We start from the raw sequence: 16,678 nt of genomic DNA, 5'->3' as shown, positions 1-16,678 counted from the left end.
TTGCATCACACTTGATCAAAAAATCACACTTGATCAAAAAACTCCCCCTTGGGTGCTATTCAAACAGTGTCACAAAAGGAATGAATGGCCGTTTGCAACTGTGGGACAGTTTTTAATTGGTGCCCGGGACAGTTTTATGCCCCAGTCCGACCCCGCAGACAACCTCTGCATATGGGCCTCACAGTAGACAGTTACCCCACCCCCCCCCACAACTTTTGTCCTTAGAGTTGAAGGTCTACTCTGACCTAGCTAACATGGCATGCATCATTTGACACATTGCCTCTAATTGAATTCTATCACACTGCATTCCAGTGGCATATTTACCAATCCACAACATTAAAGGAAAGGACAACACTCATTCTCTCTCCTCCACCCACGACCAAGCTGGTATGGCATGAGGTGGAGGACTTTGTTTTATAAAACTCATTCGGCACACAGCCAATGTCTGGCTTGCACACCTTCATCAGGAAGGAGTCCAATATGAGTATCTGGATGATGGCCACTACAACGCCTAGGAAGCCTTGAGCACACCTGAATCCCATCATGCATCCTTCAAAAACATAAAACCACCATCTCGCTAGTTAGGGCCTCGATAACAATTCTGCTGGGCAATACGGAAAGCTCCTGTCCCTTCTTTTGATTACATTTTCTTCTGGTCATAACACTGAAAACTATACATTCAGCCCCTCGATTACTAAGCTGAGCCCATATGTGCAACTTTAACTGAGAGTGATAATTCCTTCACACACCAAAACATGGTTTGATTGTATTGTTTTGCACATATTACACTGCATTAACATATGGAGAGTGGGGAGTGGAACAGGAGGAATGGTAGGAAAGTGTAGCAAGGCATGGTCGAAGTGAGAGGGATCAACTGTAGTTATCTGGCCTTTGAATATTATATAGGTGTGAGCATTCTCATGGCCTGACAAGTGGATATGCAGTGAAATTGTCTTTGACATATTTGACAAACGTGCATGTAATATGCACGCAATTGTATGTTATTCAGTGTGCATGTGTTCTGCATGTGAAGAATAGCAGAGCCCTAGACTCTAGACAGTAGCACTTGAGGGTCATAGTCTGATTTATACAAGCCTCCGTTTTACCATTAGTGATGCACCCTACATAATAAAGCAAAGTCGTCTGACAAATCAAGGTCATGACACTGACCTTGATTGAAACATCTCCTACCTAGTAGACCAGTCCTTCGTCATCTAATGCAACAATGACACCTGCTGCGCCATGCGCCCTCCCCGTTGGAGGTCCCCAGGTCGTTGCTTGTTGGCCCACTTCTTGCCAGACTCTATGCCTCCACTCTCAGCAAACTTGCGTCATGCTTTGGCTTCCGCTACCAATATGTTGGTGATGACTTGGTCAAGGATTTATCTCTCTGAAACGACTTCAGTGGTAATTCGGTGCATTACTAAAACATAATAACATCACACAACATACACATATCTTGTTTTATCCCATCCTTAACCCAGAATGATCCTCCAGCAGATAAAGGAGTAGATATGCTGTGCATCACTGCACCCTACCTGTAAACCCCTGGGTGCATATCCTTTGTACAGCGCTCCAGTCTTTCCCAGATAGGTTTGCGCTGTATAAATACCATACATACATGGAACTTTAGTGACATATGCCTAAACTCATCCAATACCAAAGTCGTCTGCAGCACTCAACGCCCCACTCCTTTTCCCCTCCCCATTATGCTTTAACCGCAGATCACCTGTGCCAACCCCTGTGGTCCACAACACGGGCAGCCTATTTAACAGCAATTTGTAGTTTCAGGATCTCTACCTTCACTGCAAGTGCTGCCAGGCCAGCCATAATGAATGCACTCAAGACCTGTGTCACCTCACATTTCACTCCACAAAACCCACAATATTCACTCTTGTTTTCAGTCGTCTGGACTATTGCTCGAGTGTCTTCCTATCCCGCACCATCATAACTCAAACTCTCTGCCCCCTACCTTGCTTCTCTTGTTCCTCTGTCCACCTTCTATACAAAGGTTGGGTCTCTGTGCATCACTGGTCCCTCTTCAAAGGTCTCCTCCTTGGTTTCGAATTCAGGGTCTCCTTATTCCTTCTGTAGTGATCAGCGCCTGGACACCCTTGGGCTTTGGCACCATATAAATGGTTTAACATAACATAACATCCATGGGCTTGCATCCATGCGCTAGGTTCCACCCACACCTGGCTAACTGTATCACTTTACCCCCGACCTCACATGACGCTACCTCAAGCCCTGGTGCATCAGTCTGTTCCTCCCCTCTCCCATGGTGCCTGCCGCTTCTATTCCTTCGTGCTCCCCTCTGCTGGAACTTCCAAGACCCTGATATCAAGGACCCGATCTCTCCACAGTCATTCAAGACTGGGCTCAAAAAGCACCGGCGCTCAAGGGACAGGGCCCCAGAATCCTCAGTAGCATCACCACACTTCCCTAACTCTCCACCCTCCCAAAGTACATTATTGTAATACGCTCGACACACTGTACATTGATATGTGCTTAACAGTGTTTTGCCCGCGTGTCATCCGTAGGCCCTGCACTCACGTGTTTATTCTACTTACACACACCGCTACCATCATGGGAGATGTGGTCTGTGGAGGAAGGGCGACTCTGGCGTGTACTGTGCATGGCAGCTAACAGAGGCGGCAGACATATTATGGAAACCTCCACCCAGAGGTTCTGAAAGACGTCTGAGACACACACAGAAATGTTTGTGATGTGTATAATGCCATTCAGAAACCGGGCTGGAAATCTTTCCCCGTTTGATCCCCAACTATCTAGAAATAAATTTGGTTGTGTTTAGTCTTTTCATTTTGCTGATTAAGCTCTTAAAAGGCACTTCTTTTAAAGCTCTTGTTGGTTGTCCAATGACTTCCATCTTTGAGAAATGCTTCATGTCATGAGGCCCAAACAGGTCAGATGGGCTATTTACTTATCTATGGATACGTTTGTACAGTGCAGGATCTTGGAAAGCCTTGCAAAGTTCAAACGGAAGGAGCTGAAACCGAAGTTGCAATGTTTTCAGGACAGGATAGGAAGATTACGATAGGCAAAGGATAGCAGCCACGGTGGTCTGGTTGGCCAGGTACGGGGAAAGTGATACATTTTGAGGCCGGCCGTTGTGGAAGGTGATGATGGCTGGTGCGGCACAGATGTGGGATGGGAGGATGTTCCAGTCTCTGGGTGCGCACTGGGTGATGGCGTGTTTCGGTGTGCAGGTTGGCTTGCAGAGGGAAATGCGTAGGAGATTTTGGTTGGCTTTTCTGGAGTTTGTGCAGGTTTCCGATGCCGTGAATATAGGATGTTTTTTTTTTGCTGAATGTCCTTATCCTTGATGGAGAGTCCTTTGCCCGTGATTCTCTGGGATATTGGTAGTCAGCGGTGTTGGGAGAGAACTGGGGAGATGTTTGCATGTTTGGGAAGGTGCAGAGTGAGGTATGTTGCTGCATTCTAAATGTCTTGCAGGGGGTGCAAGTGTTTTGGGGGGCCCAGTGAGGATAGCGTTTTGGTAGTCCAGCTTGGAGAGAACTAGTACATGGACTAGGGTACAGACATCATCAGGGAGAAATGATGTGTCTTATCTTGCACAAGAGTGGTTCCATGGTGAAGCCTACGTACTTGACGGTTGTGGAGAGGGTGATATGTGGATTGTCCGTGGTGAGTACTTTGATTCAGTGGAAGGACGTGAGAAGGTATTCCGTTTTGAATGAGTTAAGTTTGAGGAAGTGGGTGGCCATCCAGGCGGTTATGTTGGAGGGACATCTTTTGAGGGTGTGGAGTTCTGAGGAGATGTGGTAGTACATTTGCATGTCGTCTGCATATTGGTAAACGTGGATGTTGTGGTTGATAACGTAAGCGAGCTCTTGAGTATGCCCAGCAGCAGTGAACGTACATTTATGCTGCTCTGATACCACACTGGTAACTTTGGTTCTACACAGGTGTGATGCCCTAGAGCTGCAGAACATGTTTCACATTCTACTGATATGTTACACTTTAGAAATGTGGGCTGTCATGGGTGTTATCAGCCCACACCAGAGGGACGTGCTTCAGTCAAGGTAGGCTCTACCTTGACTGAAGCACGTCCCTCTGGTAGAGGGAGCATAACGACGATTCGGGATGCAACCATCCCATTACAGACAGCCTTTATGAGCTTTAGCGCCATGATCACATTGCCTCTGCCCCCACCCACAAAAAAAAAAATTATACTGCAAGGCTTCCTGAGGGCGACAGCCTGAAGCCTTCTGGTAGGCAAGGATCCAGCGAAGGGCGTTAGATGAAGCAGGGAGCAGGACCAAGTAAGGAAGGTTAGGAGAAAAGGAACACTGGTAGCCATGTCCAAGAGAGAATGTGAGGACCCAGAGGTATAGTGACCAAGAAAGCAGATAAATCGAGCACTGACCCAAAAGAATCCAAAGGGGAAGGCTTTTTTGGATTGTTGGTGGGGAGGCAAGAACAGGTGTTGGAATTAGGCAATAGTCACTGGTGTGGCGGGCTTCACTGGCTGAGATTGGCCCATCACCTGAGCTAATAGTTCCAAGTAAAGTGGGGGGCTTTACCAAGGGCTGACGGTGCTGGTACCAATTGGTAGAGCCTGCCACACCAGTGATAACGGTCACTACCACCAGGGGAGACATTGCTTTTTTTTTGGCTGAATTAGTTTGCAAGAAGTGAAAGCCCATTCACAAATAGAAAAAAAATGCAAAACACGATGGCTATCACGCGAACAGGCAAGGGAGTATGTTTGTGGTTTCCTTGGAGACACAAGGGGAGAAGGAAACTGTGCTGTCAGGAAGTGAAAAGCATCATGGGGCGTGGCAGCCCTGAGGGGTAGTTCAACAGTTGATTTGGGAGGCCAGGGAGATGGGGGGAGCACAAGAAAGTGGCCGGGAGGCCACGAATTAAGTGGGTGTCACAGCAGCAAGTAGGGACGGACAACTGCCCCACTGTAGCGACGCCTAGGCCCCTCCGTGTCCCCCACACGTGCCACATCTTCCTCCCGACATGCTCCCCCACATCCAGCCACCACACGAGTTTGGCTCGGCCTACTTTGGGCTCCGAGACCTAGCCCAGACCCCCAGGATCGGCCTTTGTCCAGCCCTACCCCAGAGTTTCCTGGTTCTCTCACTTCTATACATATTAACAAAATATGGGAGGTGCAGGGCTTTAAGTGGGTCGTCTCGAATACGTCTTGCGAGAAGCTCTGCCGGGTTTTTCCCTCCACTACTGATATTTTCTGAAAAAGTATGCTGCGGCAGTCTTCTGTTGCCACCAAGTGGATAAAATATGAAGTGCATTTCGGATTGGTGGCTCTTCAGATGTATTGTGAGGGTTGCAGGGGGTTAAAACATTAATTCTATGGGCTCAGCACTTTTTCTTTGTTTTAGTTGGCCACAGCCCGCAGTGATTACTTTCGGCCTGCAGGACAAAGCAGGGTCCTCCTCACTGTGATGGGGGAGGGCGGTCATTGACAAGTGACAGTGAAATCCCACCTGCAGTCAGACTCAGCTGAAAAGGACAACAAGCACACATGCATGTAGCCCGCTCCAGCTAACCGTCTGTGACAGCAGGCGATGCCCCTTCAAGACTGTTAATGGCATTTCATCACATCACTGTATTATTTGTATCATTATTATGGTATTTATTGAGCACGGACCTAGCTTCAAGAAGCAACCCGGCACTTTATAGAAGTATACACCATTACAGATACTTAACAGAGCGCTTTAGAGAGGCGTACAACATCACAGATGCACAACGGAGCAGTTTTCAGTGGTAACAACAGAACAGATATACAGCTGGGGGTAGGATATAGAGGGGTACAGAGGAGGGGTACAGCTGTACCGGGTGTCGGGGTGGACGGCATCTAGCAAGTCAGGTGGCGTGAGGGGCGACGTGATGGCCTACGTGTTGAGGAACCGGGACACCTTGAAGAGGTGGGTTGAGTTATTTTCTGAATTGCAGGAGCGTGAGGCCGAATCTGATGCCGACAGCATATCACAGCCTCTCATCACACTACTGAAGAGCCTGGTTTGATTGTTATAGCTGAAAATAATCTGATTTTCAGTTTAAGCAAATGATTTTACTTAGTAAAAATCTATTGTTTTCTAGAGAAGTTGGAATACTGTGCTATCACAAAGATAATTGCAAATTATTATTTTAAGCAAAGCAAGCAAATGATCTTTAGAGTTGTGTGGGATGTTTTTACCCATGCATACAAGCCCTACCATAAAACTGTGCAGTACTGGCATGGAAAACATCATGATGGCCAGAACTCCCCGGAGAGTGCACAGGGAAAACATGAAGAATAGGCTGCCACCCATTTTTGCCTATTTTGTGAGCACAGGAGGGCACTGCCTAAAACCACCATTGGGCTACACACACAGTAGCCTGAAACCATTGGGAATGGCAATGCTGATTGCCAAAAAAGCAACTCAGAACTGTGGGGAATTCATTATCTTAATCCCAAAAATGGTTGCATTACCAGTACTCACCGCTATCAGAAAGCCGGCGTTTTAAAACCACCAGACTTTTGTGTAAAACTGCACAAATGAAACAAAACCAGACCAAGGAAAGACTTGCTAAGTGGTGGAAGAATGTAAAACCATATTCTGAAATGACTTGAAGGAAGTAATTATTTAATGTATAGGTACAAATTGTCAGTTTGATTTGAATGTAGAAAACTGGGAACAAAAAATGACATTTAGCTGAAACCTGGCTTAGTGAAACTGGATTCTGCCTGACAACTACCCCCGACAGGAGAAACCTGTTCAGCCACTCTTCCCAGGCCTAGCTGCATCCTGCTGCTCCTTGCCAAAAGGAGTTGTCATCTCTCTGATTAGATTAGGGGTGGAGCACCTGGGAACTGGAAGGAACAGAACAATGCAACTCCCTTGACTCAGGCAAATGTTATATTGGGGGCGTCGTAAAGTGGCTTCCTCTTAGGGGAAACTGGGAGGGGCAGTGCCTCTGCTAGCAGCTGAGCTTGGGGGAAGTGGATAAACCAGTTATTCCACCCTGTGATGTGGGAAGCCACACCCCTTTTTGACCAGGGCATAATTTTAAAAAGATAGATAACTCATAGTGCGGACTTGTCAGAATTATATAAGTAATATCATTATTTTTGTGATTTTTCTGTGAACATTTTGAGAGGCGTTAGGACCCTGTAGTGTATTCTGGGGGGTTGCTAGTGGAAAATAGGGTCTCACTCCAAATGTCTGCATGTTAAAAATCTGACACTTCATCAATTAATGTCCATACTCCTTGCGCACATGTGTGTAATTTTGGGTAAATGTCCGATATTGCAAAACCAGTTATAAAGCGCAAAATGTTGTCATTTTTGAATGCAAGCCCCCAGGAAGATCAGAGGCGGACAAGCATGGACCATAAGGAATATATAATGTGCACATGTAATTTCAACAAATTGTATATCTGGGAAAGATGTATTTGAATCAAATATAGATTTGTGGGCAAACTGACCAGGGGAGGATCCTCTGACCCATAAACAGACCTCATCATGATGACAATCCATTTCCTTCCCCCAATCATGGGAGAGGGGAGAATTGGGCCAATGACAAGTAGAGAGGGGCAGGCTTAGCTAGGCCCAGGCACACACCCATTTTTAAAACACATAAAAAGAGACTGCTGGGACAGGTAGACTTCCAAGCTAAACAGAGACTACAGAACTTTGAACCAAGAAGGCCAACTGCAAGCAAAAGTATTTGTCAGCAGGCCTCAAAATCATTTGCAAATTATTCCACAGCCGGGCGAGCTGTCTGAATTCTTTTGCAAGAACCTGTAGCAGTACCCAGAAAGCAGTGTTACATCCAGAATCCAGAGAGGCTAGACCAGCAGAGCAGAGCTGACCCAGATCGCTTTGGGCAGAACCGGTGCCCGATTGACCCGCTGAGCAGACAGAACCGCAGCCGGAAGTGTTGACCAGATCCGTGACGAGGCCTAGTTAAAATTATATTGTGAGTACCTAGCAGAACTGTGCAGAACCAATCTCTTAGTTAAAATAATATAATCCAAACTATTTTAACCTAAGTAGAACAGCCGCCTAGAAATCGTGTCATCTGTCATTTGTAAAGCTGCACAACTGTCACCTGTCAATTCTGAAGCTGCAAGGTGTCGCCTGTCATTTTGAGTTTTACTTTAAATCTGAAAATCTACTTTATTTAATCGTCCGTATCTCTGGAACCGTTTGGGCTAAGAACGCAATTTAACTTACATCTGAAAGCTTAGAATCTAAGCTTTCCAACTTACATAAAACCTTATACTTTTGCCGTAATCGCGATTCACGCACTCGCGAATTTTTCCGCGATTTGCAATTTGGCCTGATTTCCTTACCTGTAAAAAGATAGCAGTTTTTTTGCTTTCCTGTGCTAAAAATTCGTTTGTCTCTTAATAACCATCCCTGAATCATTGCTAAAGTGAGCCTGAGCTCATCCCAAGTATCTCTCACTCACCCTGAACCTCCTAAAGGGAATTAAAAGCATTTTCAGCATATTTCTCAATTCACTGCCACCACATTCAAAGCACTTGGGCCTGTGTTTTAAAACTCATACCTGTTTTCTCTAAGCTTGCTGGGGTGGGAATTGAATTTCGTATTGTATTTGATTGCATTCCTGAGAACTGTGTGCTCCTCTTTCCATCTCCTTCCATTTCTTACATTGCATAGGGGAGGGGGGTGAATTGCCAGAGAAAAAGTGATTATCTTATCTTTTGCTAAAATCATATCAAGTATTTCTGTACTGCATTTATTCCTCATTGCTTTTCCCTTGAAATCATAAAAGTGTTTTTGCTACTTTATCCATCCTATACTAACTCCTCATTGATTGTAAAGAAGTGTGCTAGTGTCAGATTACCCATTGTTGATCAACATCATATGTCTAAGTGTACTATCAGATATTAATTTATTATAAAGTGTGATATATATATATATATATATATTGTTTAAATTCTCAAATAAACCTTTTAATTTGCAAAACAAACCTACTTCTTGGCTCAGTGGGGTCAGGGGGATTCTAAGAGGGGGGTGTTATACAAGGGTTATCATCCAGAATACTGAACTGGATATAAAAATACACCAATAAGGGTTTTCCTCAGCATCCCAGACTAGGCCTTGACTTAGCTGCAGTGTTGACTGAATATCGCTTACAGTTGAGTAAGTATTAATTCTCGAGATCATGTTTTCTGTGTTAAATATAAGTTATCTGAACTGTTCATCTTGGCAAGGTGTTCCAACTTCCCTAAAAAAAATAATACTAATGTACAATAGACTCTTAAGAAGTAAAGCAATTTTCCTAAACTGAAAACCGCCATGTGGTTCCTGTAATATTGCATACATATTTTTTGTGGGAATGATACTTCCATTCACATGATACGCAATCTCCCCCTAACCGCCCCCCCCGGCCCACATGGTTATGTATTGTTTGTGGCAGGCAGCAGGCACCCATTGCTCCACTTTTGGCAAAGGCCAGCACTTAGGTCACGCCCCCTTGTTAGAGTGCCCTTCCCCGATTTCTCATCCCACTTAAAGCAGTGGGGAGGTGCTCTGCATGCGCCCCACCTGACCCTGGACATTTTGCAGAAGACATGATGGCAAAGTGAGGCTGGTTGCACCACTTTACTATTACATTGCCTGGTGCAGGCTCAGGCAGTGTCAGAACTACGCAATAGAAATACGCAGACAATTCTGAAGAACATCAGAAGTGCTAGACTATAAATGCTAGAAGGCAAAGATAATGACACAGCTTGGCCAGTTAACTTCTCTGGAAATGGAATAGTGGATTGTGTGTAGCAGCGAATCCAATTCTCGCTGTGAGCTGTTTTACAGAGAGACCACAGTCCGTGATATCACCCCATCACTGCGCATACATTCACTGCTGCCCTTACGAAAATGATGAATTTCACCCGCCATGAATGTGGTGGGATGGGTAAAGTGAATAATACATGTGGGTGGGGGGGATATGAGGGAGCTGCAGGGGTTCTCCATGCCATGCAGTGAAAAGGGTGAAACTACAAAATAAAAACGACATTGTCATATGCACAGTAAGGAATGCGCAGTAATCACACAGATTCCAATCAGTTATTATGCTGACAAAATGGCAGCATGCATCTGGGAGATTATTGACTGAACCTCTGGTCGACAACGCTTCTTATCGGCTGTAACCTGATTTATGGATGAAGGTGCTAATGGGGGATAAATGACCTAAACGTGCGTTATTACCTCCAAGGTCAATAATGTGATGTTAACACCCGATCCAGCGGTCATTGGCACCCCAGGTTACCAAAGCGGTAACTCGGGGTGCTTTAGAAAAAAAAGAATTTTCCCTCATTCAACAGAACGCCACGCGTGTCCAATTGAACGAGGGAAAATCCATTACAAAGATGGCCACCATGGAAAGGGAAGGCAGGGCTATGTGCTGAGCCCCTGTTCTCTTTCTGTGGCGGCCTGTGGGACGCAAGGAGAAGGAGCGGATGCGGCGGCGGTATTCACCACCACAGAAAAAAGGTAAAAAGAGGGGATGATAAAAAAAAGGAATGGGAACATGGGCTGGGGGAAAGATGGCGCTGGGGGAAACCAACATTCAGTTGGTTGGAACGCTGGCTTGTACCGGTGGTTCAATCCCACGTTCCTAGCATCTGATTGGCTGGCTCCCCCCTCCTGGGTGCTAATGCCATTAGAAGACTGCATTCATGTTTCAGTTGCCCATCTCCTTCTCCTATACATAACAGCGCTGCCCCTGGCCTGCTCATTGCCAATACTTTGAATGATATGCTTGATCTGAGAAAGATGTCGGATCAGTCCTTAAGCAGCATTTACAGACTAAACAGCCAAACAGTGCATAGTAGGTAGCGGGTACAGAGATGAAATCACATGCGACTATGACAGGTCGCATTAAGGTGTAGCCTGCCTGAGGTGGAACAGCATGTAACCATGATTGGTCACATTAAGGCGTAGCATGCTTGGGGTGGACCAGCACGTGACTATGATTGGTCGCATTAAGGTGTAGCTTGCTTAGGGTGGACCAGCACGTGACTATGATTGGTTGCATTATGGCATTGCATGCTTGGGGTGGACCGGCACGTGACTATGATTGCTCACATTAAGGCTTAGCTTGCTTGGGGTGGACCAGCACGTGACTCTGATTGGTCGCATTAAGGCGTAGCATGCTTGCGGTGGACCAGCACTGACTATGATTGCTCACATTAAGGCATAGCTTGCTTGGGGTGGACGAGCACGTGACTATGATTGGTCGCATTAAGGCGTAGCATGCTTGCGGTGGACCAGCACTGACTATGATTGGTCGCATTAAGGCGTAGCGTGCTTGCGGTGGACCAGCATGTAACTATGATTGGTCGCATTAAGGCGTAGCTTGCTTGTCAAGTACTTTGCTTAATGTTGTGCACTGTTAACATGTCTGGTGACAGGCTATTACCATGGTACCATCATTATGCAGCAAACAAAGTTTTAATACACTAGTTTTGTCTTCCCCTTGTCTGTCTAATTACCTCTGTATCTATGTTCATTATAACCTTCCTTACTTATTGAAGGATACCCAACCACATGCCCGCTACGTATGCCTAATATGTACATTTCACATTTCTTTTTCCCCCATAAATAATTCCTCTCATCCAAGGCACCTGCTGTTCCGCTGTGGCTCGATACTTTACTCGCTTTGGTATCCCTTGAACAAGTAAACGAGGGGACACGGAGGGCGGGTGCAGAGGTCATGTTTGTATTACGTATGGAAATAGCTATGACAGTAAGTCTTTCTCTTCCTCATCCGATTACTTAATACCATCCTTCCTTCCCCTTGTTATGTTGTATTGAGCCCCTTGTCGGAAGGCTTGGGTATATAGAGGAGGAGGAGCCTAAAAGGAGAGTGAGGCGTCCTTTAAGGGAGAAAGAAATAGAGAAAGGCCATTTGAGGGTTACGAAGGACATCCATCAATATGTAATAGGATGAGGAAAAATAAGACTGGCGTAATGGAGGCTATCATACGTTTTTGTAAGCGCTCTCAATTGTGGCTACTCAGGAATTAGGATCAGGAAGGTCGGCTTATGTGCTCACAATCACACAATGTGTTCAAGTAATCTCATTATTTATATCTTCACAAGGATCAGTCCCGCAAACTCTTGGAACCTGTCCTTTGCTGCACTCTGCTGACGCTTCTTCCGGAGCAAAGACCTGCAGTGTTTACTTCCATTAGAGGAGCCGCGCACACGTGAGGGAGAAAGTCTCGAGACTAACATACAGAAGCCCTTCTTCACAGAAAAATGAAATGCTTGGTCTCCATTCCCAGCGCCACAATTGGATAAAGCTAGCAATGGCGCAGTGAAGATTCACTGATATTTGAGCTCAGGCACTTCCTGCCACTGTGCAAATACGAACTGAAGGTGTCTTTTTTTCACCAAAGTCAGTTTTTTCTGCAGTGCCAACTTACAGTGCACATTTGATTAATAGGGGCACAGAAGGAATGTTTGGCAACATTAGTAACATAGTTCATAAAAAAAAAAACACACACACACACACAGGGCAGTTTCTAGCCAACTTGGTGCCCAGGGTGAAACATTGAAATGCACCCCTGCCCCGAATGGCACACATCACTCCCAAACAACACCTATGTGACGTTCGACAAAACCCCTCCTCAATATGAATACATAATTGAAGAATTCTAATGTGACAACACAGCTGTTGTCCAAGTAAATGGCTTTTCTGTCACCTGCTCTTAGTGAAAGCCTTGCCTGAATGCAGTTTCAAACTGTCCATACCTGCATACTGCGGTGCGACCAGCCTACCCCGGGTCTGAGGGCCCACTGACCACTGGTCCTTGTGTTGCAGGAGTTCTGTTTGTACCATCTCACTTGTATTTCGCAAGGGGCAATACTAGACTAACCATATTAATTATTTTCTGATGGAAGGTTATCATTCCAAGATGGGCATTTTTGAACACTCTTATTCTACTCTAACAAAATGCCTTCGATGAGAGTGGGAAAGGGGCCAAAAGCGTTAGTGAGGGTTCCTGTATGCTTTGCATTACATCACAGAGCCTTTGAGGACTACAGCAGTGATCAGAGATCTCTATATTAGATAAACAAGTCTGTGATAAAAGGATTGTATGTGTGAATCTATACATTCATAACAGATGCATGGCTTGGTGCTAACATCACTGTTCACAATACTCACCCTAACATTAAAATATTTGTAGCCATAAACCATACATACTCATTTGGACAGCTTAGGTGTTTCGATGCGAGTATACAATGGCTGCAACATCAGACACTCAAATGCGGTACAAGAGCTCTTTCGCTTCTCTAGTTGTAGAAATTTAGATGAGGAAGGGCTGGTTCTCAGTGTGAGCATGCCCAACCCCCAATACAGAAGCATCTTTTGGGAATTATATCTATAGACAGGACAGGATACCCTAGAAGAGAGACCCAATAAACAATACACTGAAAGGCTACGCAGAAAAGATTGTGCCTTTTACAAACCTTAGCCTTAACAGTAATAAGCTGAGGAAGCGTTTTAAAGAAAACCGGCTTTTAATGCATGGTAAAGGCTCTACAGTTCCTCAGCCACTACCTCACTATTACGCAGGCCTCATTGGTTATTTCTGCAAAAACTAGCAGGCCCATGCTTTATCTAACAGAGCTGGCATTAGCATCTCTTATTAGTGCTGGCCTACAGCTAGTGAAAATCATGGCTTGGCAGTGAAGAAAGGGTGTTTGGCCTAGTGGATGTACAAGTTGAGGCAACTACTTTGATTGCTTCGTGAGTGTTAGTGTGGGCACAGTATGGCATGGTCGTCAGAGCCACATACACAAGACATTCCAATATGCTATTGTATGGACTTTGGGCACATCAGACAAAAACATATAGACGCCATTAACCAACAGGGTGGTGGCTTGTGCAGCGCACACAACATTGCTGCACACATATCACTGCATTGGTTTATCATGGACTACTGTCTGCATGGTGACACACAATGAACTCTACTTTCCTAATCAGGGTGCCAAGGGGTCCGCGCTAGGCAGTGGCTGGCTAGTTTAGAAAATTAAAAGACCTCTGATGCTGAGTGCAAGCATTTAGTACATGTACCAAATCAGCCACTAGAATACTTAAGCAAGAAAATGACAGTTAACCTTCCCAGGGATGCACCAAATGTACCTTAAAAGTAATATATAAAATTAAAAAAGTTGGTGTTTCAAATAAAAAGACATGAAAATAAAGAAAATAGTTTAAAACTTTTTCTGTGTGGCATTTTAATTCTCTTTGATGAATGCATAGCTGAGGTCAGCTAACTGATACTTGTGTTGACCTGGTGAATACAAATGCCCCGTGTTAAGTTCTTAACACAGTTCTTGAAACACTTGTGTATAGGCACGTTATAAATGCCATATCATAAATGCCGGTAAGATAGCTAGTGGGTTGAGCGCTCGCTGCTGCGACCTGTGCGTGATCTGCAGGTCGCAGGTTCGAATCCCGGCAATGCCAACCCAGCCTTTCATCCTTCCGAGGTCGATAAATGAGTACCAATTTCGGTTAAGTGATATTGTATGTAAATATGTGCTCTGTAAAGCGCTTTGGATTAAGGCGCTATATAAATAACACATCATTATTATATCATAAGCACATACTGTGCAAAAACAATGAGTCATTACTTATAAATTGCCCCACTTGAAAGGCTGTCAACACAAAGAATGGCGTGCACTGGGTGTGTGACTCCAGAGCATCTCACATGCTGCTTTTGGAATAGAAAAGATGAAAAAACTCCAGGACTCAGCGCCAGTGTAGAGTTGGATTGTTTAATGGCTTTTGGAATAGCCTTCACTTGTTTGCATATTCCAAACCACATCACAGTCATCCACAAGTTGGCAGAGAGCAGCCAGCCGCACATTGCAGAGGAGCACCCACTGGCAAAGCAGGCTGCTTAATCCTTTGTCCAGCAAGAACAGTCAGCTTTCTGGATGGGCCCCTTACTGCGCCCCACTCCTGAGCTCTTGAGTTCTGCTCCCCGTGCCGTCGCCCGCTAAGCCCGGGCCAAGAAACAGGGCTCTCATATATATATATATATACACACACATAAACAACACATAGGGGAGTTATTAAAACATGAGAGCCAAAACAGAGCTGGGACTAATTAGAATCTACTATTCAGTAGAAACATGCAATAGTCAGATTAAGGGGGTCATTGCGACTTGTGTCTTAATGGAAATTGCAACTCAGTGGCGGATACAATACTCCATTATTCAGGTATGGGAGGTGAATTTACCTTCGGCGGTATATCGAGGGAATACCGCCAGTACTAAATAAGGTAGATTTTCATCATGAAACCTCCCTGTTTTATCCCCACCTCAAGGGATCAAAATTCTAAATTGGCCCCAAAAATGCTAGCTTTTGTTTACTGAGCAGAATGGAAGCACAGTGGCGTCCATTCTATACAGAGGGTCAAGCAAATGGGCCATGTTAAGGGAGTGTAAAGTGGGCCTCTCTGATGCCCCCATCTCATCATCGCACTCACGCATACTAGCATAACGCGTCATGGTGGAACAAGGTCTGCATTCCCATCAGAGTGCTGAGGGAACTGGGAAGAAAAAGAAAATGGCAACAACGGTAGGAGCGGTATAGCTGGACTACGGTCAGGGGTCTCCCCGAAATAGAACGCCACCAGTGGTAAAGACTGAAGAGGGCGGATTTTCAGAGCGGTGGTGGTCATTTTCTGAAAAGCTAAACACCTCGCAATGATCCCCGCCCCTTGTAGATCCTTCCAGGTACACGCAAACGTGTACATACTGAACTGCCACATTTTAAAGTGCAAATCTCTTACGTTTTTTGGCCTCTTCTAGTTTGTCTTTGGCGCGCTTCTCAGCCTGTAGCAGGTGCTGGATCCCCTGGGACTGGCTCGTCATCGTGTCTTACTTCAGGGCAAGCTCTCCGCCGACGCATGGCTGCCCGGGTGCTTTATAGTGTCCCGGAACCTTTCCTTTGCTGTGTCAACAGCAGGCGCGCACAGAGTGCCCCCGAACAGCACTGAACCAGGCAGCCCGAACCAGTCTGCGCCGCTACAAGTCAGAGGGTGGACTTGACACACAACGGTGCGCGTGTTTACTGCCCACCCCTAGCAGTACACTCGGAGTAACCCCCGCTTACCCTGTGGAATTCGTTTTTGGCGATGCACTTATTTTGCATCCAGTTGGAGTTCCGTAGTTGCTGCGTCTTTGAAATCACCAAGTACGATTTCTCCCATACCTGACTTGTCACTAAAAATACATATTTTTTTTTGTTTTACCTAAACTCTTGATGCAAATTATGTTGAAGTCAGGGCCTCTCTACCAAATACTGGCCCGATTAGTTTAGGGTAATCTTCATTACTCTGAGTCCTCTTCTTCCTCGTACCATTTGTGGTTACATGTGGCTCTGCGATGCAGACCTCCCATAATACCTTTACCAATCAAACATGTAAGACCAAGCTCTATAGTCCCCTTTCTTTCAAAAGGCACGTCCACCAACACTCTGCCTCTTAGGCTGTCACGCTGACCCGAGCCCAAGCTAGGAGTGATTGAATTAAGACTGTGAGGGGTGACACCAGGACTCCGAATGATGAAGATTACTGGTAAGTAATCAGGCTATTACCTCCTCATCCGTCTTCATCATCACAGTCCTAA

General features: G+C 45.5%; 1 protein-coding gene across 1 annotated transcript in view; it reads right to left on the bottom strand.

Moving 5' to 3' along the window:
• Positions 1-15,995, bottom strand: part of LOC138534660 (V-type proton ATPase subunit G 3-like) — a 79,687-nt gene extending 63,692 nt beyond the window's left edge. The window contains exon 1 of the mRNA XM_069641239.1: positions 15,841-15,995. Coding sequence (XP_069497340.1) covers positions 15,841-15,922 — 82 coding nt within the window. The 5' untranslated portion in view covers positions 15,923-15,995. The remainder of the gene's footprint in view (positions 1-15,840) is intronic.
• Positions 15,996-16,678: the final 683 nt, after the last annotated feature.

This window comes from Ambystoma mexicanum, chromosome 1q (genome assembly GCF_040938575.1).
Source record: "Ambystoma mexicanum isolate Mex_15411 chromosome 1q, UKY_AmexF1_1, whole genome shotgun sequence".
Taxonomy (NCBI): Eukaryota; Metazoa; Chordata; class Amphibia; order Caudata; family Ambystomatidae; genus Ambystoma; species Ambystoma mexicanum.
The sequence above is the reverse complement of the archived record's forward strand: the minus strand, read 5'-3'. Positions and strand labels throughout refer to the sequence as shown.